Here is a 25,784-nt window from a genome sequence, read left to right as displayed (position 1 = left end):
TTAGAAAATTTTCTGATAAAAGAAAATTTGTGCCGGACATGGTGGCACACACCTTTAATCCCAGCACTTGGGAGGCAGAGGCAGGCAGATCTCTGTGAGTTCAAGGCCAGCCTGGTCTACATAGTGAGTTCCAGGATAGCTGGGGCTACAGGGAGACCCTGTCTCAAAAAAGACCAAAAAAAAAAAAAAAAGAAAGAAAAAGAAAATTTGTGGGTTTTTTTGTATTTTGTGGAGGTCAAAGTCATTGTAGAGACAGAGAACATGTCTCCACTTGAACTGTCACCAAGGAAAAATGGTATCCTTTCTATGTACATTTTGAAAAGACCATGGGAACAAATATTTTTATTTTTTGTTTTCTTTTTCAAGAGCAGAGCCTACTTGAAAGTATTCGAAGGCTGAATTTACAGCAAAGTAAAATACTACTGGAATTAAGTAGTGTAATGGAACTAAGAATAAGATAGGTTCGTGAAATCATAGAGTGTTCTAGTGTCCTTTCCAGTTACCATGATAAAGTATCCTGACAGAAAGCAACCGAGGGGAGAAGGGGTTTATTTGGCTGACATTCCAGGTTATACAGCACCATAGCAGCGAAATCACAGTGGCAGGAATTTAAAGCGGCTAGTCATAACATATCCACAGTCAAGAGTGGAGAGAAATAAACACATGCACGTCTACTTGCTTGCCTGTGCTCAGCTCCATCTCTCCCTTTTATTCAATTCAGGACCCTCTGCCTAGGGAATGGTGCTGCCCACAGCGGGCTGGGTCTTCCCACACCAATGAATTTAATTAAGACAATCCCCCATAGACATGCCCATAGGCCAACCCAGTGTAGACAATCTCTCCTTGAACTGCCTTCCCAGATGATTCCAGGTTGTGTCAAGTTCACAGTTAAGGCTAACCATCACACAGGAATTTCATGGTGAGCATGCCCTAGAACAGAAAGGAGGCAGTTGGGGATAGACATTTATGCTGAGTGTTTCTGATCAGCCAGACACGGAGCACATCCACACCCACCACTTATATGATCCCACCACATATTAGAGGGAGACGTCACCCCATTATCACCATGCCTAATTTACTAATAGAAAAGTGTGGGGCTTCAGAGAAGTAAAGTCATCCAAGGTCTCGCAGCATCTGAATGTTACACTCAGATTTGAACCCAGATCTACTGGATGTGGAATATTTCTCAGATTCAGCATTCTCTTGATAGTCCTCACAACATGAAGAAGACAAGCATTTTGCCCTAGGCTGGGGCTTCAACCCATGCAGAAGACTTTAGGGAATGTGCTATTCTCGTCCCTTCTGGAGTAAGAGTCCTGGATTAGAAATGGCTCAAGACAGACAGCAAAGTGTAAACCCTGACATGCAAACCACAGGATTTTCCAGCTGCTGCCAAATGATTCTGGGGTCCCTTTGGGAAGCCGCTCCAGTCCATGTGGAGGCTGGGAGCAATGCCTCATATTTCCAATGCTGTTCACAGCTGCCTTTGACACATGTCATGAGTGACCAGGTAGCCAGCCTGCTTACCACCAGCAGACAGCAGATGTACATGCCTTCATCTCATGGAGCTCCCAGGACACACCATCAGCCCAGTCACTTCACGTATGAGCTGGGATCAGAGCCAGAATCTTGGCAGGCTCACAGCCTACAACAGTCCCCCAGGTCTGAGCAAAGAGCACTATGCTATAGAACCAGGGTGCCCTGCCCCTTCCATGGGTTCTCTTTTGGGTTCATTTGCCACTGAGTTCACTTTCTCCTGTCTCTAGCCCTATGAAATCTGAATATCTCTATTAGTTTCTTATTGTGCAGAGTCCCAGCAATCTTCAGGTTCACTCATTCATAAAATGAAGAATAAGCTACATCAACCCCTGAGAACACAGTAAGGGTTAAAAGAGAGTCTTCATAGAGTACAAGGCAACAAGCTGTGGAAGCCACTGATGACAATTGTACTGCGTATAATGACAAGAAGGGGTCTTGGGAGGAGGCTTGGGAGAAGATTCTCTCTGTGACGGTTAATACTGATTATCAATTTGACAGGATCTAAAGTCACCTATGAGACACACCCCTGGGCCTGTCTGTGAGGGGCTTTCTAAATTGAGTTCATAGAGTTAGGAAGATCTCACCTTAACTGTGCATGGCACCATGTCATGGACTGACATCCTGGACAGAATAAAAAGGAGAAACCAAGCTGAGTGCCAGCATTCATCTCTAATTCCCAACTGCAGATGCACTATGACCAGCTACCTCCTGCTCCTGCCGCCATGCCTTCTCCACAATGATGGACTGTACTCTCAAACTGGGAGCCAAAATAAACCCTTCCTTCCTTGTTTTTGTCAGGTGTTTTGACACATCACAGATAAAAGTACCACTGCACAGCCCATGATCATTTGGTTCCCATCTGGGACTTACTTCCAGCCACGGTGTGCCAAGAAGCCCCATTGACGGTGCCCTCCTCTTTCTGAAAGTCTTCCGTGTGGCACACTCGCCTCCTGGCATCTGTCATGAGGCGGTGAGTGGAGGCATAGGAGTAGGCCAGCCAGCGGAACACATGATCGTCAGGTGTTGGGGTGTGTTCTTGGGTCTTCCACGGGGACCGTACCATGTCATAGGGGTATGCCACCACCAGCTCACCCCCCTGCAGGTTACCACCCAGCACAAAAGGGATCTTCTCCATCCAGGCAATGACCGCTCTGGTCTCCATGGCCACCTGAGAATGTACAAGATTGACAAAGAAAAGGAAATTGCTTCACCTCCCTAGCTTTCAAAAAGGGGAAATGCAGGACAGGTGTGATGACATATGCCTGTAATCCCAACACCCAAGAAGCAGAGGCAGGTCAATCACTGTTGACTTTGAGGCCAGCCCAGTCTACATAGCAAGTTCCAGGCAAGCCAGGGCTATATAGTGAGACCCTGTCTCAAAGAAAAAGTTGGGGGAGGGTGTTTTGGAAAAGGTAGTGATTTTATAGAATAATCTTAGCAACAATTAGAATCTCAAAACATTCCCTGGGGAAACTGGGCTTTGTGGACGATAGACCCAAAAGGGAAAGGGGAGACATTTCTAGTGCCGCACATTCCAGGGAATACTGATTTTATAGAATAATCTTAGCAACAATTAGAATCTCAAAACATTCCCTGGGAAAACTGGGCTTTGTGGACAATAGACCCAAAAGGGAAAGGGGAGACATTTCCAGTGCCGCACATTCCAGGGAATACGGAAAAGGGATTAAAGGGACACCATTCTGTGACACTCATGAACTCCTGGGTCAGGAATTGTTCCAGCTACTTCTTTTTGATGCTGTGACAAACACCACAACCCAAACTAACTGGGCAAAGAAATGATTTATTGCATTTACATTTCCGAGCCACAGTCCATCTTTGAAGGAAGTCAGACAGGAATTCAGGGCAGGAACTGAAGCAGAGGCCATAGAGGTACACTGCTTACTGACTTGCTCCTCTGGCCTGTGCACAGCCCGCTTTCTCACACAGCCCAGGATCACCTGCCCAAGGGTGGCACTGCCCACAGTGGGCTGGGCCTTCTCACATCACCCATCAATCAAGGAAATGCCTCACATACACGCCCACAGTCCAACTGGATAGAAGAAATTCCCCAGTTGAGGGTCCCTCTTCCCAGGTATGCCAACTTGATAGCTGAAGCCAACCACGACAGGAACGTTTACCCATAACTACACGAGGAAAAGACACAACCAATGCTGTGTCTCCTGATAGAAGGCACAAACCCTCAAACAGGCAAACCTGGATCTGACCATGCCGCTAACTGAGGAGGTCAGTTAGAATATTTTGGGCCATGTGGGCCAGGGCAGCCTGTCACAGCTACTCAGCTCTTGTAGCAAAGAAACACCATGGACAAGTGCAAACATGTGCCAATAGGGGCCACTCAGGAAAGCAGACCTACATAGGCTATGGTCTGCAGCCGTCTGCTCTGTCTGCTCTCAGTCAGACTCAAAGTCACTGTCCATTTCCAGAAAACAGAAGGAAGTGTACATGGCCTCACAGGAATGCAGCCACAGCTGCTCATTCAGAGCCCAGCAGGATGTGAAGAGATAAACGAAACAAACAACCAAATGTTAGGGAAGCGGAGACAGTGGTGGAGGGACGACCTGTAGTTAAAGAAGACTCAGCAGATTATAAACCATTAGACATGAATGCGTGTTATTGGAATCTTGACTTAAACAAACTGAGGGACAAGATTGGATGAGAGGGGAATGAGTGGAGCAAGAGGAGTTCAGTGATTAATATAATAAAGGAAATGGGAACATTGACCAGATACCTCATAATATCAAGAAATAACTTATCTGGGACAGCAGAGATGCTTCAGGGATTAAAGCCACTTGATGACTGGAGTTTGACTCCCAGAACCCACATAAAAAGCCAGCTGCAGTGGCGTGCTTGTATAATCCCAGCACCCCTACAGGGAGATGGGAGGTAGACACAAGAGACCCACCAAGAAGCTCACAGGTCAGCTGGCCTAGAGTACACTGGCGTGCTGTGGCAGCAGCAGCAAGAAAGGCCTGTCTGAACAAGGTGGAAGGAGAAAACCCTCCTGAAAGTGTCTTCTGACTTCCACCTCTGCCACCGCACGCATGCACCCATACGCACATACCAGACAGGAAATAAAGTTTTAAAAAGAAATTACTTATTTTAACATAACAATAACACAGTTTTAAAGGACAGCCCCTGTATTTTAGAGATAACTGCTGAGAGATTTACAAATTGTTTTATTTTTTTTTAATGTGTATGAATGTATTGCCTGCATGTATGTAAGTGTAACTGTGTTGTGAAATGCCTATGGAGGTCAAAAAGGGTGTCGGATCCCCTGGAACTGGAGTTACGGATGGTTATTAGCCTCCGTGTGAGTGCTGGGAATCGAAATGGGTCCTCTGCAAGAGCAACCAGTGCTCTTAACCACTGAGCCATCTCTCCAGCCCAGTATTTACAAACGAAATGAATGATGCAGTGCAGGGGTCTGCGATAGTGGGAGGGGAGGAGGGAAGCCTGGGTGGTCCCTAGAAAAGACAGGAGCCGGAACATGTCAAAGCACGAGTGCTCATGGGCTCGTTCTCTAATTTTGTATGCTTGGCCTTTTGTTAGAAAAAAAAAACAAACAGTTAAGGCAAAAGAAGAAAGCTGGCAATGTTGAAAGTTTAAGTTAGAAGTTCGGCATGGCCAAATACAGACGTGAATCAAATTAGATTACAGTCAATTTCTAATCGCCATGAAGGTAACGTCAGCAAGCTAAAGCTGGTGACCACAGAGCAGCAGACACTGGGAATCACTTCACTGTGCTGACTTGCTGGGCTTTACTAAGTTTTGCTTTGGTTTTAAGCACACCAATAACGGAACATAGCTCATAAGGGAACATTACTCGTTACACAGACTCCATACTGGTCTGTGCTGTGAACCCTCAGTCTAACCCAAGACCCAAGTCTCAGCAGCAGTATCTATGCACACATGTGATGTCATCCCCCACGCCACCGCTTTACAGACCTGAACTCTTGTCCTGAATGCAACTATTCTCCTGACCTTCTCTTTTGGTTCAACAATATGTAGACCTAAAAACAGTTTGGTTTTACTTTTCCTTCGCATTTTTTCACTTAATTTACATTCCGAAGATCCATCTCTGACTTTAATGAAAGCTGCTGCTCCGTTTTTTCACTTCACTAAGGAGGAGCTCATTTATCTACGTGTGTGACGATGAACAGTGAGCAGTCTTCAACCTTTTGCTACAAGAAACAGCGTCCTTGGATTCTCTTACACTGTGTTCTAGTACACATACCACCAGAGGAGGAACTGTGCATAACATCTCACCAGAAATCCACTTTGCATGTGTCGTTAGAAATGGAACTGTGTATTTACATTGTGATTGGTGAAAGCTGAAGATTATTTCATGGCCCTGTAGTGGACGGTGATGAAGACGATGGTAATGACAAATTTGTGTGGTGCAGGGGGTTGTTTTGGTTTTTTACAATTCAGTAGTTGTAAAGAAATACAATTAAGAGATTTCCACAAAAAGCTCTCCAACATACCAACGTACAACGTACTCATCATCTAGTACTTTTGGACGAAACAAGAAAAAATGTCGGCTCTGTCTCTTTACTCCTCTACAGCATATCCACAGCAGGCACCCTTCAGCTCTTTGCTACCCTACAAACGGGAGGTATATTTACTCACCGTGGCATTTTCAGACAGAAACCACTCAGGGATGGCAATGTAATGGTTGGGGACTGTCCTTGGGACATTCTGCCGGTCCTCTGCCTCCCAGAGCAGCGTGTTTAAATCTGGAAAGTTGTTGTTGATGTCGAGCCCATCATGAGTCCAACGTCCCAGGGACCAGCCTCCCAGCTCAGAGCCCTGAGAAGATTCAGAATGTAAAGAGCTCACAGATTTCAGGAGAATCCAGGTTCATGCCATGTGTGACACACCTGAGTCCATCTCTTGCCTGTGTCCCTAAGAGTCTGGAAACTCTTGGAAACCAAGGAAAGTATCACCAGATAATATGAAAAAGAAAACCTGCTACTAACATTTGATGAACAGAGAATGATATAGCTACATCACTCCAAAGAGGACACCCAGAGACCAACTGTGCCATATGGTCATGAGCAAACACCTTAGCTCGCTTCTCTCCCCTTTCCCCTCCCCATTCTTCCAAACCTTTGAATATTAAAGCCTGGGACTGCAACATGGTGGTGTCACATAAAACTAACACAGTACCAGGGTATTCTCTCTCCCCTACCTGGATTCCCAACTTGAGAGTTAGCATTGCAAATCCCTAACCAAGGATCTGCACCAGTAATAGCAAACACAGTCAAAGCACTCTACTTTAGAGCTTGCATGTGATAGGCACCACTGTTTATAAAGTGGCCTATTTTATTCCAGATATTGTGAAATAACACTATTGGTTAGCTATGTGACATAACACAAATAGAGTCTGTACATAATCGTGTACATATATATATATTTTTGTTTCTTAATATTTTATTATTTTTAATCATTTTTTAGATTTTTAATAACTACATGATTAGAAGAAGCATTTCATTACAGATTTAACATATGACCTATACAAATTCTGTACCATAAGTAGAAGATAAAATATAAACAATATTGCGGGAGAATAAAAACAGCCATCCTTATGGACCAGTGAGGGCATCAGAGATAATAACCAAGGCTAGCACATGCCTCAAACTGTTCAGTCCACACAAGATGCTACTACATCTGGCATGGCCATTGGCTATACCGCAATGCCATCACTCATGTGGGCACTCTCCAGTTTGTGGGCACATCCCTCTCTCAGGATCATCATAGCTTCAATTCCTGTTTTCCATCCCCCAGCCTCAGCAAAGAGACACTCAGAAAGAAGGTGTAAGGGGGAGACAGCTCAGTTGGTAAAGTCCTTGCCATGCAAGCATGAGGACCTGAATTTGTGTCCTTAGCACCCAGGTAAAAAGCCGGATGTAGGAGTGGACACATGCCATCCCAGCACTGGGGAGGGAGAGATAGGCAGATCCCGAGTGCTCACTGGCCAGCCAGTCTAATTGAATCTGTGAGCTTCCTGTTCTATGAGAGGTCTCTTCTCAAAAAATAAAGCAGAGGGACTAGAGAGATGTCTCAGCAGTCTAGAGCTCTTGCAGAGGACCCAGTTCGAGGCCCAGCACCCACATGGCAGCTAACCACTGTCTGTAACTCCAGTTCCAGGGAATCCCACACCACCTTCTGACCTCTGTGGGCATTGTACAACACTGGTGCACCTATCTACATGCAGGCAATACACTCATACACATAAAAGAAAAATAATAAATAAAATATTAAAAAATAAAGTGGAGAAGCTACTGAGAAAGATACCTAGCAACAATTTCAAGGCCTCCACATACATGTACACACATGTATTACATATGTACCTGCATATACATGCACACACATAGGAATACCACACACACACACACACACACACACACACACATACACACACACAAAAAGAGACGAGAGAGAGAGAGAGAGAGAGAGAGAGAGAGAATGAGAATGGGAATGAGAGGCTTTAAGATTCTGGTGAACTTGGGCTGAGCACACTCTGAGTTGGAGCCTGTGGTGTTGAGTCAGGGCTAATATACACACCCCCTCACAGGCCTTCTCATAACCATCTGGGTTGAGGGAGGGCAGGATGTGGATCCGGGTCTCCTCCACCAGGCGGACGATGCGTGTGTTCTGCGCTAGGTACTCCTGGCACAGGAACTGCAGCAGCAGCAGCAGCAGCTCGCGGCCCAGCACCTCATTGCCATGGGCCCCTGCGATGTAGTGGAACTCGGGCTCACCTTGATAGATACAGAGACACAGGTTCCTTCAGGTATGAAGCCACACAGGGCTTGGCAGGGTTTGGAATGACATAAACTTACCTTATAGCCATATATGTTCAAATAAACCTCTAATATTACATCGGGATAATTATTTTATACTCAAATATTCAAGTATGCAAGAAAAGGCATAGACAAGTCCAAACTGGCAGGAGCCACAGGGTGCATGTACATTCTTACTTAACAAGAAGAGAACAAGTAATCCAGTGCTCAAGGCTTCAAGCAAGACACATGCCACAGCAATTACTTTTTACTTCCAGGATGCAATTTTTCTTCAGAGAACTTCCTGTCAAGTTTTAGAAGGACCCAAAAATGACAGAAAGAAGAAGAAAATAGCTGGGCAGGGCAAGTCATCAGGGACACAATTTGGATAATGGTCTGAATAGTTTCCCTTTAAAAGCACAGCTTCTGGGGGGCATGGTGGTGTATACCCTTCATCCCAGAACTCAGGAGGCAGAGGCAGAGGCATAGGCAGAGGCAGGAGGATCTCTGTGAGATTGAGACCAGCCTAGTCTACATAGCAAGCTCCAGGATAGCTGGGGCTACAGGGAGACTCTGTCATAAAACAAAACAAAACAAAACAAACAAAACAAAACATGCTTAGCTTCTGAAACGAGAGTTGCTATAACTTAGCCATGTGTGTTTCCCTAAAATTCATGCTGAAATTAAGACCCTGTGATAGCTTTAAGAGGTGGGGCCATAAGAAAGGAATTTGGGATCAATATCCTTACAGAGCCCTCTGGGAACATAGTCTTCCACCTGCCCTATACCATGCAAGGATGGAGGAGGAGGAGGAAGAGGGGGAGGAGGAGGAAGAGGGGGAGGAGGAGGGGGAGGGGAAGGGGGAAGAGGGGGGTATCCTCAGATACCAGATTTGCTGGCATCTTGATCTTGAAGTTCCAAGCTTCCACAATTGTGAGAAATAAATTCCTGTTGGTTAATAAGAGATGCAGTCTGAGGTATTTTGTTACAGCAGCTGAGCAGACTTGGACATGGGGCTCCATTGTCCAAGCTGCCATGTGTGTGGAAATTTTATCCACAGGTGAGGCCTTTATCCTTTGAAGGAAGCTCCGAAAATGAACTCTGGAGACAGAGACGCTCAAGGTGAACAAGTTAAACATATCTTTGCACTCAGATTTCAGGGGATTTGAACGAACTCCCAGTTTTACCAACAAGGAAACGAGGGAAGCCCACCAGTCCTGCAGGAGCTCAGAGTGAAGCTGACTGAATGAGAAACAGCTAAAAACAGCCAATCATTAGACACAAGGTAGGGCACCTTCCCAAAACAAGGGAGATCCCATGATCTAAGCCATTCCAGAACCATGGGGCCCAGAAAGATCTGCTAGAAGGGGAGTCTGAGTTCTCTCCAGCCTTTTTCTCCTGTGTCTGGTTATTGGCCTCAGAGGCAGAGAGCACAGTTAGATATGGTCCCTTTGCAGCAAAGGGGTTTATAACTCAAAGAGCTTTATAGCCCTTGTCTTAAGATGAGAGGTTCACAGAACCCAAATCCATTTGTTTGTGTGAAATTTGTCTATCTGAAATGGATGTGGGATGGGTGGTCCTGAATCATGAATGTTCTTATGGTAGGGGGAGTTTTCTAGCTGGGTCAAGAGGTATGAGGAGAAAGCACCGTCATCCTGGTGGGCCTTCCTTACCAACTTCATGCTCCCCAGGATGATCAGAGATCTCCACAGCATACAACTTCAGGCCCTGGTGGCTTTTGCCAATGTTGTAAATCCTGGTGATATTAGGGCACATTTCATTCACAACCTTCATCAACTGAAAGACAAGGTAAATTAAAGGTTTTAAGTGATGATTGCTATGAACCAAAGAGGCAGAGTTCCAAGAGGAATGTTATCTCCACACACCCCTAACTCTCCTGTCCTCCTCAGAGCCCAGCTGCTAAGCACCCTTTCTGGTCCCCTCGTCCCCTGTTTCCCAGGACAATACTCTCCTTTCCAGGCAGACTGTGCCTTTTGTTCATCTCCTCTATGAGACACTCCTGGTCAGTGCCCACCCTGGCCCTGTCCTCTGAGCACACCTGCTTGTGGTTTTAACCTCTTGCTGTAGTCTGAACTCCAGCACCTCACGTTTGTATTGTTCACTTACACAGCTGAGAGTATTTCTGTTATGGGGCTCCCAATAGAGCAAAGTGTCCTCCTCGGTTGGAATTTTCCACTTTCCCTGTTGCTATCATCACCTTATTGGTGGCGCTGTCACCTCCCTGGCTGTGGTCATTACTTTCTCACTATGATTTCCTTCTTTCTTAATTAGTACCTTTGGATATCAATTGCTCAAATAAGTATCATTTGAATATTTTTTTTTCATAATCACTGAACACCTATGCTGAGGAGATAGGGCTTTCTCCCTTCTGGAGCTGGCATGGGGGAGGCATGGAATGATCCATTCATGAGTTCTAAATAAGGATCACACGTGGCACCCATGGTCACAGAGCTCATGGACCTAAGTGGTGAGCAAATCAGGCTGTAGCTGGAAAATAAAGTTTCCTCATGCCATGGGTTGGATTTTGTTTTTGGGTCAGCTCGTCACTCTGACAGAGTTGGTCCATGAGAGTAACAAGAGCTGCCAGGGGAGGTAGTAAGGACTCTGCTAGTCACAGAAGAGCAAGCTTCCCCCAGGGACAGAGGACCAGAGATATCCTCTCCCTAGAGACTGCCTCACGTCTCATCCCTGAACAGGTGTGTGTGAACTAGCTGGTAAATAGCTTTGATTTCTTGAGTGAATATTGTTTTTCAGTCCCCAAGGCACCAGACCTCAGGATTTAACAAACACAGTCATTCACTCTACATTTACTGAGGACCGCACACTTTGCCAGGAGCCCCATGGAGAGCCACAGTGAAGGTAAAAAGGCTGGAGATTGTATAGGATCATTTCAGGGCCATGTGTTGAGAACAGGATGGATGCTCAGGTGCTGGAAGAGCAGAAAGGAAGGGTGTCTCCCTAAGGATGCCCTTAGGAAGGGCTCTACCATTGGAACTGCCCAGTGAGAACAGAGGAGGGAGAAGCCCTAGGGTGCGGGTCTGAATGCACTTGAACCACCTTCCAAACCATTCCTGAGCAGCTGACTGTCCATCCAATGTCCTTGTATATGCTGCAAATTCTACAGTGGGTGAAAATCTATTAGAACTAGAAATTGGTACGATGTAGAGATGTGATATGGGGCAGGTGTGGTGATCAACTTCATTGACCTCATAACTACATCCTGTGAGAGCCAGGCAGAGTGTTCCTAAGATGCTGAGGTTCCAGCTTGGCGTTCACAGCAGACCTATAAGAGGTGATGTTAACAGCCTTGATCGGGAATTCAGGGTCTGATTTTCTCACTGCTCCCGTAGGGGGTGGGTGTTGCTCATTTACTAGTAACTCATTTTGTGCCACAATGTTTAAGTGAGAGAAAGCTGACTGCTAAGGACTCGTGTGCAAGACGGCTGAAGCAGAAACCCACCATGCATCAGAAACACGCTTCCACACCCATCTCTAGGAAGGAGGAATATGGCAGGGGTGACTGCAGCCACGTGACAGGGAGCATGAAAGCTGAATAAAAGATACAGCAATTGTGTCACTAAGACTTACCAGAAGCAGTAAGAATATGTTCTGTTTGTGGAACCACACCATCATGACCATCAGGTAAAGTAGATAAGGCAGAAGTGACTGTACCCATTCTACAGTTGTGAGGACTGAGGCCCAGAGAGATTCTGAGCAGTTTGCTCTGAGCCACCCAGCTGACCCAGGTGGAACCAGGACTTTGGATTCTTCAGCCTTTTCCTACAGTCCTTTTCTGTCCAGGAAAGCACAAGAAAGAAAGGAGCACGTGTCCCTTTCACCTGCGGCACAGCATGACTTCTCTGAAGATAGCCACAGCACACGAGGCCCATGTGCTCATCCTGATGGTCATTGGTCATTCTCAGTCAACAGCAATGACCTCAGCAGGCCCTGATAGCAGGTGAACCACTGTCTTGGATTCAGATAGAATGTCAGTTTTCAGGCTTAAGAGCCAGCTGGCTTGGGGGCTGGAGAGATGACTCAGTGATTAAGATCACTGGCTGCTCTTGCAGAAGTCCTGGGTTTGAATCCCAGCACCCACATGGCAGCTATCAACCATATTCAATTCCAGTTTCAGGGAATGTGATGCTCTCTTCTGACCTCCTTGGGCAATGCACAGCATGGGTATACTTACATACATGCAGGCATTACACTCATACACATAAGAAAAATATATATATACATTTATATATAAAGAGCCAGGCTACAAATGCTTCAGGCACAGGCCTGGCTTCCTTTACTGCTACTTCCTGCCCCCCGTAGTGTGTAGTCATGACCTAGACCATGGCATAAGAGACCATGACCCCAGAATTGGAGAAAGCCTCATCTTGTCTCCCCTGGATGCACACTGAGCAGTGGATGTGAGAAGGCTCTTGGGCTCTCAGTCACCAGAATCCCTTTTGTCTTTGTACTTTATCCTTCCCTGCAATATTTTATCCCAAGCCTGCTTTTCTCGTTTTTTTTAAATGAGCTGGATGCCACTAGTCATAGTATCAAAATCATTTTTCCCTCCTGAGAACATGAAAATTTGAAGCATCTTAACTTTTGGGAAGGCCCTTTCTCCCTGCACAGTAGCACTCTGGACGATTCAGATTTCTTCAGTGGGCCACCAGCCCCATGAAGGACATCCACCTGCTCCTCCCCGCAGGGTCATCATGACCCTCAACAGCGATGAATTTCTCTACTTAAACACAATTCTTTCTTGTAAGAGACTGTAATTATTTGCTCCTGAAAGAAGTCGGACTTTTTTAAATATTTATTTTATGTGTATGAGTGTAATGCCTGCATGTAGGTAGGTGCACCCATGTCATGCAGTGCCTTTGGAGGTGAGAAGAGAGCATCAGATCACCTAAAACTGGAGTTACATGTGGTTGTCAGCCACCATGTGGGTGCTGGAAATCGAACCTGGGTCCTCTACAAGAGCAGTCAGTGCTCTTAACTGCTGAGCCATCTCTCTAGCCCCTTCTTTTTCTTTTTACCTTTTTTAACCCAGGTCTTCAAAACAAATAGGTGAGTCCTAGTGATTAAACACAGACTAAGGAACAGAATTCTCACCATGACCCCAGAGCATGCATTCTCAGCGGGGGTGAAGAAACTGCTTCTCCAGGTCTGAAGCATCTGAGATATCAACATGCATTTTGGCTCCTCAAAGCTCAACCCCACTGGAACAATCTTAAAATTTGGCATAATAGAGGGAAAGTGACTAAGGAAAGAATGTTTTTAAAGGCTCCTTGGAGGGGTAGGTGGGAAAGAGACACGCTAGAGAATACCAGGGTTTACAGGACCTGTTTGTTTCTTCTGATAGAAAGCATTGCACCATCCTATTGTCTATGGAAGCCCGGGCTCCTCCCTTCCCCTCCTTTACTGAAGGAGACAGAAAAACAAGCCTCTTTTCTAGTAATCCCATTTCTGGTAATATATCTGAAGAAAGCTGCTCATGAGGAATGCTAAAATTACACATATGATGACACTTGCAGTGATATGTTTCTACTTTGTCACATTCATTAAAAATTGGGAGATACCCAAATGCTTCAGAGCAGGAGAAAAGCTCAACTACAATGTATCCACCCATCAGACCACACGACAGTGTTGCAACTACAGTTATGAGACAGAAGGGAAGGCAGGATCCAATGTTAACTGAGAGACACAGGGCAGAGATAGCAGTCAGGAGACAGAGGAAGGTGCTGGGGATCCACCGTTAATGAGAGACAGAACAGAGAAGCAGCTGTGTTCTAATCAAAATCTTACAGAACCCGTGACATGAAGTCACACATTGGACAGGAACATCTTGCTGTGCTTTGAGTGTATGTATCCCCCCAATTCATAAGGAAGAACCCAAGACCTAATTCCATAAAACATAAGGGTGGGACCTTTAGAGATTGATTAAATCACACAGGCTCTGCCCTTACAAGTAGAATCTGTGTCCTTATAAATGGGTTCAAGGAAACAAGTTAGGTTATTTTCTCCTACACACAGAAGCCTGGAAACATGTGCCATACTGGAAGTCAAGAGCAGCCCTCACCAGACACAGAATCTGCTGATGCCTTGACTCTAGACTGCCAGTCTCCAGAACTGGAGAAATTACCATCTCTTGTTGAGAAATTACTTGGTCTCAGAACTTTGTAATATCTACGAACAGGCCAAGGCATGAGGAAGATATGAAAATTACTGGTTCGACAGTGCAGTGAGTTTGTGAAGAATTTTTTTTTAGACTTGGGGTTGTATATTTGATATAAGAATGTTTGTCGAGTGGATTAAAATGAATTTTTAAGAACAATTTTTTTAAAAGCAGTAGATAAAAAGTCCCCTTCCACCATCTTTCCTCATACCACCCCAAGTCCAGTGGATAAGAAGTTCCCAGATCAAGGAGACAAGAGGGAATCATAGTGAGGGGCACCATGGGTCAGGTTATCTGGACTTCCAGGTCTACTGCCCTGCCCCAGCTTCCTGTCATCATCGCTCGACCCCAGGATCAGACTGACCACGGAGCATGCCGTTGCCCCTGTAGCCTGATGTCCCTGGCTACCCTCTGCTGCCCTGGACATCAGTACCACTAGCCAGCTGCCCTCCCACTTCTCTCTCACTCCTGAACTGCCATCTACCTGCATCATACTAAGCAGCCACCAACCAACCTGTATCTCTTGAACATCTGGAACCCAGCCATGCCATGCCACCCACTTTCCCTGGGGTAGAAAGATTTCAACAGCAGCCTAGCAGACTCCATGTGGGAAAAGGACTAGGAATGCTGTCTTCTCTCCCAGCCCTGGGAGCCAGCAATCTACATGGAAATTCCTTCTGGCCTGATTGTGCAGCAGGACTGAGAAATGCCCCATGGACAGTTTCCAGCTGAATGCTGTTGGGCAAGGGGGGGTCCTTGAGGACCCTCAGAGGGGTCCCTAAGGTAGCTGCATTGGTGACCTAAAGTCTTCTTAGCTCTGGAATCCTGAGTGGTGATCATCATCATATGAAGCACTCTACCAGCTTTCCTTAGAAGACCTCCAGTTACACATGTGGGACAGCTGTTTAAAGATACCCACATCCATGGCCTCTCTAAGCAGTTAACACTTTGTGTACACTTAGACTTAACACTCTTGAAATTAATTATATCAACTGAATTGGTATTTGTCTTATCTCTGGGCTCAATGAGGTGTCTTGAGATACCAATCAAGCAAGGCTGAGTTAACCTGAACACAGAATGGTGGGCAGAGCCATAAAAATACCCAGAGAAAGTGGAGCGGCAGGCATGAGTCACAGACCTCAAGTCCAAGCACATTATCTTGGTTTCTGAAAAGCAAGACAGTAAGAGGAGTTCTTTAGCACATCCCACTGCTAAGTCTGTGCTGACAGGTGTCTGGAAGCTGTGTGTATCTTGTTAAACGACACTGAGACAAGCCAAGCATGTTCTTTCCATGGAACTGAAGCTCAGCTAATGACTTCAACCTCAGAAACATCTTCTGCCTTTGTCCTGGACAGCCAGCTTCTTCCCGCACCACTACAAGCCCAGCCCTCCCACGAACTGCATTAACTGAGTCCTTGCCCTGTAATGTGTTCCTGAGGATATATCTGCCTGTTTCATGGCTTCAAATAGATTCTTAAATAGCTAAGAATCTTTTTATAGACATGATTCTTTTAAAAATTATTTATTTATTTATATTTTATGTGTATGAATGTTTTGCCTGCATGTATGAAAGTGCACCCACATCATGCAATGCCTGCAGAGGCCAGAAGAGGACATCAGATCCCCTGGAACTCTGGAGTTACAGATGGTTGTTAGCCACCGCGTGGGAGCTGGGAACTGAACCCAGGTCTTCTGCAAGAGCAGCCAGTGCTCTTAACCACTGAGTCATCTTGTTAGCACAAATAGCTAAGGATCTTTTGACCGCCCACACCTTGTCACATTTTTGGGCCACTGTTATCGACTGCTATCCTCTGACTATAATAGCCATTATCATCTTCACCAGAACAGCTGCAACTAAATGCAAGTGACCCTCATGATCCAGCCTATTGACGGTTGACCTTCCCTTATAGAAGGGGGGGTACGCAGGGTCATTGGCTCGTCACCTGAGATCTAGCCATTCCCTCCTGCAGTTCCCTGCCAGCTGCATGCAGTTCTGCCCTGGCCGCTCTCATGGTCTTGAAAGGTACTAGCATATATAGAAGGTGGAAGGTTAACTGAAGGGGGGACTCAGACTATGCAGCTGTGGGGAAGTCATTATCCATTCTGAGGTGAGGCTTTCTGGTAGTACAGATGCTTTGAGACCACTCACAATCCTGTAAGTAGTCCCTCACCCATGCTCTGTAAGTAAGCCTGATAAACTCATTAGACTTTGATGGACTCATATTTCGGTCTGCTGTTGGTGCCCTATCTGGGGGCAGGGTAGGCATTTACTCATGCCTCTCTGGGAAAAGCTCACACAGCTTACATGCTGGGCACGTACTTGGAGCAGGACTGCAGAAGCAATGCACTGAGTTCAGGTACTGCCTTTAGCCTATGCTCCCAGGTGAGTGGTCCCTGTCCCTCCCTGCAGCATGCAAGCACAGCAGATACAGCTCAGGATTACTGGGTCTCTGGGTCAATCTGAGAAAAATCTCACCCGGTCGCTTTTCCCTTCTAGCAGTGCACAGAATCATAAAGCACACCAATCACAAGTTCTGAGGCCCAGCTGAACAGAACCACAGCAGAACTTCTAGAGCATTGAATCCCAGCTCTTCTAAGGATCCCATCTCACTTGGTCTGAGGTGGGCTCAAGGATAGGTGTTTTTGCCAATTTCCTCACATGACTATAGCAGATAGTCAAGATAGAGCTAAGAATCTGAATACAACAGGATCGGGAAGAGTGCTATACAGTGTCATGGTGACTCAGTTTCCCTACCCATGAGAGAAGGTAAGCACAGTCTCTAATGCCCTGGGCCCTTCGAAGGACTGACGTCAGTAATGCAGATCAGTTGCTGGGCACGGCATCCACGCCCATGGGCAGGCGTCCCGCTACCATCATCAGCTCTCTCTCCTTTGACTCGATGATCACTAACATCTTTTATCAATGACCCCACTCAAACATGCAGAACCTTTAGGAACTAAAGACTTAAATGAGAAAATCCCATCGAAACAATTTACTAGCAAGAGAATCTTCCTGTGATCACCCAAAGGAACAGTACACAGTGCTATTGGCTCATAGCTTGCTGCTCTTTGACAAAGTGCTGTTTGGAGTCGCCACTCTCTGATCTTACCTGGCGCATCTCCTTATAGTTGTGGTGCTTAAAATCCAGGTCATCAGTGGTCGTCATCTCATTGCGTCGGTGATAATAGTTATTAGGATCTAGGGACGGAAAGATGGTTTTGAATTCACTCACATTCTGTTATTTGTGGCATCTCTGTTAGGATCCTGGTTCAGGTAGGGACAGTGGAGACATTGAAGTCGAATCCCAGTTTCTGACACTGGTTCAGAAGTAGCGCTGAGCCACCCAGGAGGCACACAGAAGTCAGAACTGCCCAGTAATTAAGAATCAGCCATGGAACCTGAGTTCAAATCCCTACTCTCCTACTCAATGCTGTGTGACCTAGGACAAAGCCCTTGAGCAGTTTGTGCCTTTGGTTTTTACCTGCAAACAGGGAGGGAATGGATCCTCCCTTGTTGATTTATAGCGAGCAGTAGAAGAGATAACTTGTATGCCTGGACAACTGTTGGTAAAAACAAGCAGCTATGAATTTCAAAACCACATGCATGCCACAATTAGACTCCATAGGCCTTAATATATATATATAAGAGTACTTTAAATTGGATGGGTGGGAAAAAAGGGAAGGTGTGGATGGTGTGGAGATGGAAATATCATCAAATCATATTGTGTATATAATAGACTACATTAAATTGTGCTGCTAGAAGTAAGGGAAGGTACAGATAGGAGAGGGGATTTAAATATGACCAAAATATATTGTAGGAAAATTGAAACATTCAATAAAATAAGAGAGAGAAAAATCATATGCATAGCCACAGAGACCTCAGGAAGCATCTGGCCACTGTCAGTCTCTTACCCAGGATGCATCCCCTTTCATTCTTCCTAACAGAAGGCCTGCATGTGGGGATCCCCTCCCTCCCACCTCTCAAACTCTCCAGCCCTCAGTTGCAGGGCCAGGCTAACCATAGCACAGCACGTCTAGCTGCTCTAACTGCAGCACGGAAGTAAAGCATGGGAGGGGAGAGATTGAAACATCTTTCTCCAGGTTAAGAACGCCAAAGAATCACCTGCTTGCTGTGGTGGTCCCGGGATGACCTCAGCGACTAGCAGAGGACAGAACAGAAGCTCGATGACACTGGGAGAACCCGATCAGCCAGCCCTGCAGCCAGCCATCCCTGGGACGCCCACTCACACGAGGGGACACCTCCCCAGATGGGAAGCTCCCGCCATGCTTTCCAGGTGAATGTCCCCAGCTGATGACATACTTTAGGAGGTGGTGGGAACTTAGGCAGGGCCTAGCTGGAGGAAGTGGGTCACTGTGGTGTGTTTTTGAAGGTTCTACCTGGTCCCAGATTCTGTACCCTCTTCTCTGTCTGCTTCCTGTCCAATATAGGGTAAAGAGCCTCTCCAGGACATGCTCCTACCTCTATGCTATTCCTTCCACCTCACCCCATGGAGCCAAGGACCATGGCCTGAGACCTCTGGAACGGTGGTCTCCCTGTAAGTTGTTTATGACAGGCATTTTGTCACTAAGATGAAAGTCTGACTGACACAGCAGCCTCGTGGGAGTAATCAGAGTGTAGTAACAGAGGTGACTTTGAGGACAGGCATTCCCAGCTCAGAGGAGACAGCCTGCTCTCCCTGGATTCCTTTCTGTAGAAGTTGCCTTTTCGGTAATTCCCACGAGTTTGCGCTGTGTCTATCAGTATAGAACAAAGACCAAACAGAAGGGAGATGCCAGGGAGGAGGACGAGCATGAAGGGAACTGGCAAGAAGGAGCCCTGGGTCTGCACTGAGGCCCTTGTCAACTGAGGACGAGCCCTGGCCACCATACTGATACCTCCCACTAGAGGATGCAGTTAGGAGTCTCAGCCAGTACAACGCCCTGCACCCCAATGTGGAGACCGTACTGTGCTTCAAAAAGCCAACCTGTTACGTCAGAGTCCTGTGAACAGCGTGAGAGTCACCGACAGCCTGGGGTCCATCCGGGTGGCTCCAAGGCCCATGCTGGAAGCAGCAGCATTTGTGGGCAGCAGAAAAAACCCTGGGCTGTCAGGAGAGCGAGGGGTCATCTGTGCTGCCAAATGCAGTCCCAGGGAAGGAGCACTGGCTGTCTGTTAGACCCAATCCAGCCCTGCCAAATCAGAATCCATACTGTCACCGAATCCCAGCAGACTGCAGGCTCCAGTGAGAAGCACCAAGCCCTGAGCATACCACAATGGCAGGAAGGAGAACTCAGCATCTGCTCCATGCACAGACACATCAGCTGTGTCTAATGAAGGGCTTTAGCCTCAGGGCCTGAGACCACTTGCAACAAATTAGGAAACACAGGAGGATCCAAGCACTGAACATCAAACAGTGTTTTAAAACTTCATGAAGAGGCTTCTAGAAACACTATCAGAAACAAGTAACTGTTGTGGAAAGTGAGTAACTTGCCAGAGGGTAAAAGAGATAGGGATTTTGTCCAGGCAAGGAAGCAAAGGCCATCTAGGCTCATCCAAGTCCCCCGTTTGTTTCCCAAATGCCTGTTTGGGGCATGGGCTGACCATGCGTGTGGCGAGCTGCCTTCCATTTGATTTCCAGGCCCACAGATTCCAAATAAAGGTGAAGCATAATATTTTTGTATTTTTCTTTGCATTGATTTACACCGAACTTGAGCTTACCGACTTGCTGTTTTCTGAGAGCTATTCAGCACCCACCTACAGCCTCAGGGGCATCTTTCCAAAGGACTTTCTGAAAACCTCTTTTGTTTTCAGACACCAGTAACACCTTGCCTTCAACTTTGTGCAAAAGGGATGAAGAAAAAGCCAGAGCCCCAAGTACAAAAGGGTTCTTGGTCCAGCAATGTTCTTCCTTCCTGAAGACCAGTCCTCATGTTGATGGGTTCGGGTAGGAGATCCTGGACTACATCAAAACCACCAGTATTCATCATGAATTTCTCTCCTATGCTTTGAACAAATACTTCTTTCTTTTCTTGTTTATTTTATGGAACAAAGTTTTACTGAGAACCTCTTAGTAGTCCATCTCTGCTTTAAAACTGAAAAAGGAGCCCAGAGCACACAGTCAGCCAATCAGCCACACAATCCACCATCCCTGGCTCCTTATGTCACAAGAGTCCAGTACCTATTCCATGTGGTTCAGAAGAACTGCCTTGCCGCACATGCACAGGTATGAACATGTGACTCAGATCCTGGCAGTGAACCACTCCCCCAGAGATAATCCCATGATCCATGCTCCCCATGCAACCCTCCTGGAAAGAGCCAAGACATTCTAAAGAGAGACCCTTGTGCTCCATACCCGCCCCCCGCTTGGCTATCAACATATTGAGACAATGGACTGAAAGAAATCAGAATTTCCCCAAGAGTCTCATGCTGAAGCCTGGTACCAGCCAGGTGGGGAGCTTTTCTCCCAAGTAGAGATTTGACATAGATCTGAAAACTTGTCAGACTACCATGCAGCAGACTGAGGCCAGACAACCATGGATCAATGATGGGTCAGGCCACATTTTGACCAGGACTGCTTGGGTATGCATACCTCCTGCCTGCTATTTAAGCCTAAACCTCGTGTTAAGATCCAGAAGAAGGACCTGGATGTTTCTAGTCTCTTTATCTGTTCTTCCTAATGTGGCCACACTGGAAAAAAAACCCTTCCTCTACTTTTCACTATTATTTGTCTCCTTAACTAGAGACATGAGGATGGACAAGAGGTCAGGCCTTGCTCATGAGGGCTGCCAGTGCTCAGGTTCTGACCCTCACAACCTTGGTAACCCCAGAGCTGTAGGAGAGTCCCTTTCTGCTGGAGTTGTTCAGGTGGTAATATGTGACTCTGGGGTGCTTGTGACCAACCTGCCAGTCTGCAAGAGGATCAGAGATAGTCCTGACTCCAATAAGAAGGTCCTGAGCTACTAGCCTTCCCTTTGTCTAAAGCTCAAGTCAGTCCAACCCCTGAGATTTTCATTTATGCCAAAACCTTCTCCTTAAGTGAATGTGTGTAGGCCTGTTGACATTTGAAGCAGAAGTCCTGATTGATTCAGCCTGAGCCTTTATTATCACAGATGGAACTCTGGCAAGCCAGGGGCCTGCCTCCTTCCACATGGTTAGTTTTCAAAAGCCTATGTACTAAAAATGGGTGATTCATTGGGGGCCCTTTAGCTATGGGGAGAGACAAACTCCAGACATAGCACCTAAAATGCTCCAAGCAGCTGACTCACCTCATTATCTTACCTTGTGTTCTATTCACACAGGCCTATGAGTCTGCTACCTGAGCCAACATCTCTGCTGTCTGGTCTTGGTAGAGATGCTAGGCAAGAAGGAAGGGAAGGGAATGACCTTTGCAGCCTCTTGATGCCCAGATACCAGTGGGGACATGGGAATGTCAATATGTCAGCTTTGTCATATCAGTGGTCAGTTACACCCTGGTAGACATCAGCCTTTACAAATGGCATGGTCAGAACTCAGTAACTCCCTTTACAAAAGTAGTTACCAGGTGCCTACCATGTCTGGACTCCTTCCAGGCAAGACCCTACCTTCTCCAAAGAGGAAGGTTTGTTTTACATCCTAAAAATGGCCAGACTACAGCCAAAAGGTGAAAATAAATAGGACTCCTGTGATGGCTAATCCTGGGTAGCAACTTGACTGCATCTGGGATTAATTAAAATGAGAGCAATCTTCTTGACTGGATCATTTGAAGCTGGAAGCCCCATCCTAAACGTGGGCGCTACCTTCTGATGGCAGCCCGTATAAAAGGCCATGTGCAGAAGGAAGCTTTGCTTTTTGCCCCTTGCCCTCCCTCTCACTGGTGAGTTCATTTTACCATTGTGGCCAACTTCAGATTCCAACGTAGACTGATTACCAGCAGATCTCCAGGAATCCTCCAGGCCTTCAGTGCCAGATTGGAACTCCTGAGACATCCAGTCTCGTGGACTGAGCAACTACGAGATTCTCAGCCTTTTCAGTGTGGTGCAGCCATTGTTGGACTACTCAGACTGTATCCTGTGAGCTAACCTAATAAATCCATATATACTATATGTGTGTGTGTGTGTGTGTGTGTGTGTGTGTGTGTGTGTGTATGTATGTATATATAGTACCCATTCTATTTCTTTAGAGAACCCTGCCTAATACAACTCCCATGGGGATGAAATAAGAAACCAGGAAGAGTCCCTGTCCCCTTAAGGAGATGCAGACTCCAAAGCCCCAGCTTTCAAGGCAGCTGCCTACAGACCTTATAGACCTTCACTGCTGGGCCTGTTCTGGAAAGCGGGAAATTAGAACATTTTAAAAGGAGGCAGATTTCAAATGCTAGAAAGGAAGATCTCCAAGTAGTTTGTAACTCATGTTCCAGTGAGCACTGGCCTTCCAGGGCTAGATTAAAATGTACCAGCACTGGCTAAGCCATAAGCTGTAACTAGAAGGTGAACCAACCACAAGCCACAAGGCTCTAAGCTGGCCACAAAGCTAATGGGTAAACTGAGAACACTAAATACAGTTAGTTGTTCCTTCCTGACCCAAAGGGAAAGAAGCTGTAAGGTAAACTGATGATAATAAGAACCGTTAGCTACTATTCCTTCCTGAACTCCAAGACACTCAGAGCAAGTCTTGGCTGACAATAAACGAAACAACATTAAGGTTAACTATTTCCTTCTTGGGATTGCTGGGGCTTGCTGGTCACCAGGCTAGCTCCAAGTTCAGTAAGAAACCTTGTCATAAAGGAAGAACGCAGAGTGTGCTAGAACAGGGAAACTGACAGCCTCCTCTGGCCTCTGTCACGCACATAGAAGCACATGTGTGGACATACACCATACATGTTTTCTTCTTGATTGATCAAAGGAGTGGGGTGCTGCTTTCATACCCAAGGCCCACATACTTTGGAGAAGGGCAACTTTACGCTCTTCTCAATAAGACCTATAAGGAACAAAGACCCTGCATTCACACTTCTCCCCATTTTCCCAGGGCGCTCTCCTCTCTCCAAGGCGTATCTTCACTCGCCTTCTATTAAAAGTGGCTTTTCACCTCCTCCTCTTCATGCCTCAATCCTCACCCTAATGTTCAGGGTGCTCTCCTTTCTATACCCAATAAATTATCCTCAAGTTCCCATCCATGTCCATCCTTAAACTCTTTTTTGTTTTGTTTTGCTTTGTTTGAGACAGTTCCCCTCTGTAGATCAGGCTGGCCTAGACTTTACTATGTAAGCAAGGTTGATCTCAAATTCATGACAATCCTCCTACCTCCATTTCCACAGTATTAGGACCACAATACCATGCCCAGATTCTTATTTTTTTTTTAATTAATGAAGCCAAGAACCTGCAATGGGGCCTCTGTTCTCCTGGTGGCATTTTATCCATCAAGTGACCAGCTGCTCTGGGTGGTCTGGCACCGTCCTGGGTTTTAAACTGAAACTCCCTGGGTGCCAGGCAGACTGGGATGGTTGATCACCTGATCTAACTAAGCACAAGCAGGAAGCAGATCTCCCTTCTTAGAACACATTGCATAAAACATCCCACTAGCATACTGAAACATTCTACTTAATCCCTAAATCCTTTGAATGCCATAACCCCAGAAGCCACCAAAACCACATGTACAGTTATTAAGACATTTAAACGCAACTGCAGAGAAGACAGCGCCCACTCAGGTGTAGCGACTGTCCTTTTCATAAGCTCTTCTTCCTCCCTTAATGCCTGTGTGAAAAATCTACATTAAAACCTTTCCTTAATAAACTCTAGCTCTGCTTCATAAAGGCCCTAAATAATTGTCAGGTAGAAAACAGAACCACACTAAATCCACAGTTGAAAGCTACCCAGATTTTACAATGCAACTGTCTTTGTGAGTGTTTCAATAGCCCCCAGGACCTATCTTCAAATGCACACTAAGAATAACTTCACAGAGAAATATTTATTTCGTGAGATCCACACAGGCTGCCTTCTGCCCTTTACAAACAGCAGATGAATTCGTGCCTGCAGAGAGAAGTCCTGACCCTTCCCTTTACAACAAGCAATTGGTGCTGTGCTAGGCAAGACTCCTGGCCAGAAGTGAAGGGGAGCAGAGCCTCCCTACAGAAGCACGCGGAGATCTGTGACTGCAGATATCCTGGGCCCAGAGAGCCCAGCAGGCTCAAGATGGCAGCAGGCTGGGCGTAGGACTTCAGCTCCAGCAGGGACCAGCCATAAAAAGAGGCTCAAACCCCAGGCAGGCAGCACTCTGATGCTTCAATGCACTCACCACATCAGCCTTGGAAATTGCACAGCCTTTATCCTTCTATCCAAACAAGCTCAGGCAAGGACTGCAGACTCACACACACACACACACACACACACACACACACACACACACACGAGTAATGCAAGACTGTTCATAGAATCAAGATACTGGAAACTACTTACAACAGTACACGAAGATTAAAGGCATGAGATTTTGCCCACAGACTGGAATAGAAAGTATCCACACATGATCTCCAATAGTTTTGGTGACATGAAAAAACCTGCAGTCTAGTAAATGCAAACAAACATAAAGCGAGAAAATGTGTTTGCTGTGAGGGTCATTACGTAGGCAGACAGAACCAACCTTCTCACTAGCGTAAGGTTCATGTTCTAAAAAATCCACAGTTGGCAAAGCCAGCTCATGGATATTATAGGATTGAGAGAAAAATGGTGATATGACATTAAACATGCTTTGAAAACACAACAAATGTGGATTCAGGATAGAGCTGCAGTGACTATAAAAATGTCATCAGAGCTAGATAGGGGCCTGCCCCTGGCAGTGCTGAGGGACTAGGGATCCACAGGCAGTCAGGCTCTAGGTCATACTAGGAGACTGTGTGAGGAAACTCCTAGGAGAAGTCTGGGTAAGAAGACAGCCATGCTCCTGCTCTCCGGACCTTCCCAGTGGGGGACAGAAACAAGCAGTCCTGCAGGCTCCAGTAGGGGTGACAGGGAGAGTGTGGGGCCAGCTGCCTTCCTGGAGATGTTTAAAGAAGAGGCTCTTCCCATAGGTCCCCAGTGGCATATTATTTACTATTTTTATTTTACATGTATGAGAGTATTGCCTACATGTACGTAAGCGCACCTATGTTATGCAATGCCCATGGAAAACAGAAGAGACTTTGGATCCCCTGGAACTAGAGTTACAGACAGTTGTTAGCTGCCATGTGGGTGCTGGGATTCGAACCTGGGTCTTCTGCAAGAATAGTGTACTT

The 25,784-nt window shown here is 46.2% G+C and overlaps 1 protein-coding gene across 1 annotated transcript in view; it reads right to left on the bottom strand.

The window, feature by feature from the left end:
- Window positions 1-25,784, bottom strand: part of Cpxm2 (carboxypeptidase X, M14 family member 2) — a 122,250-nt gene that overhangs the window by 9,854 nt on the left and 86,612 nt on the right. Inside the window, exons 7-11 of the mRNA XM_008827249.2 lie at window positions 17,652-17,740; window positions 10,019-10,142; window positions 8,128-8,324; window positions 6,190-6,369; window positions 2,410-2,707 (exon numbers count right to left, since the gene is read on the bottom strand). Coding sequence (XP_008825471.1) covers window positions 2,410-2,707; window positions 6,190-6,369; window positions 8,128-8,324; window positions 10,019-10,142; window positions 17,652-17,740 — 888 coding nt within the window. The remainder of the gene's footprint in view (window positions 1-2,409; window positions 2,708-6,189; window positions 6,370-8,127; window positions 8,325-10,018; window positions 10,143-17,651; window positions 17,741-25,784) is intronic.

This window comes from Nannospalax galili, unplaced genomic scaffold (genome assembly GCF_000622305.1).
Source record: "Nannospalax galili isolate Female #2095 unplaced genomic scaffold, S.galili_v1.0 scaffold31, whole genome shotgun sequence".
NCBI classification, from domain to species: domain Eukaryota; kingdom Metazoa; phylum Chordata; class Mammalia; order Rodentia; family Spalacidae; genus Nannospalax; species Nannospalax galili.
The sequence above is the reverse complement of the archived record's forward strand: the minus strand, read 5'-3'. Positions and strand labels throughout refer to the sequence as shown.